This window comes from Volvox carteri (assembly GCF_000143455.1).
Source record: "Volvox carteri f. nagariensis unplaced genomic scaffold VOLCAscaffold_17, whole genome shotgun sequence".
Lineage (NCBI taxonomy): Eukaryota > Viridiplantae > Chlorophyta > Chlorophyceae > Chlamydomonadales > Volvocaceae > Volvox > Volvox carteri.
Window position 1 is genome coordinate 1,036,178 of NW_003307560.1, and position 686 is coordinate 1,036,863.

Consider the following 686-nt stretch of genomic DNA (forward strand, 5'->3'; position numbering starts at 1 on the left):
CATGACTCGGTGGGGTGGACCTGACCACACATGCTGGTGAAGGAGGCGATGTCTGTGTACGGTACATAGAGAATTCGAACCATCATCACGTAAATTACACGTGCACATGGGGTAGGAAGAGATTACTGAAGACACAACTTTACGAGTATAACAAAATATTAAAAAATTCAAAAACTTCAAGCATCCATTATAATAAAAAGGTAAACAGCTCATGGTGACAGTGTATTTTGTATATTATGTAAGCGAGGGACCGTGCGTCAGTTACGGTAAAGTACGGCAAACCGTTGTCGTCAGTTGAAACCGTTGTCGTAATACCCCGGGCGCTATGTCGAACCACCGCCACACACAGTTCAGACACACCCCACCGGCAACCCACCTGCGAACAGCACCGTCACCTCCTCATGCGCTCTCGCCATGTACTGCTGTGCGCCGCTCAAGGCTCCGAAACCACCACACGAGGGCGTGGAGGGTGAGGTGACGCTGTGACTGTGGCTGTAGCTGGAGGGAGCCCAATGCTGATTGCGCGTTGGGGAGCTGTAGCGGGCGGACAGGTGGCGGCGGCGATGGGTGGGTGGTGGCGACGGGGGCCGCTGTGGCGGCCGCCTCCGTTGCGTCGCCGCAGAGGCCCGGCGGCGCTGGGGCGCATGCGGCGGCGGCGGCGGCGGCAGTAGCAGCAGCGGCGGCGT

At 57.4% G+C, this 686-nt stretch overlaps 1 protein-coding gene across 1 annotated transcript in view; it reads right to left on the reverse strand.

Moving 5' to 3' along the window:
- Positions 1 to 686, reverse strand: part of VOLCADRAFT_104592 (uncharacterized protein) — a gene marked incomplete at its 3' end in the record, with an annotated part of 4,674 nt that overhangs the window by 2,528 nt on the left and 1,460 nt on the right. Inside the window, exon 3 of the mRNA XM_002950151.1 lies at positions 377 to 534. Within this exon, the coding sequence (XP_002950197.1) occupies positions 377 to 534 (158 nt within the window). The remainder of the gene's footprint in view (positions 1 to 376; positions 535 to 686) is intronic.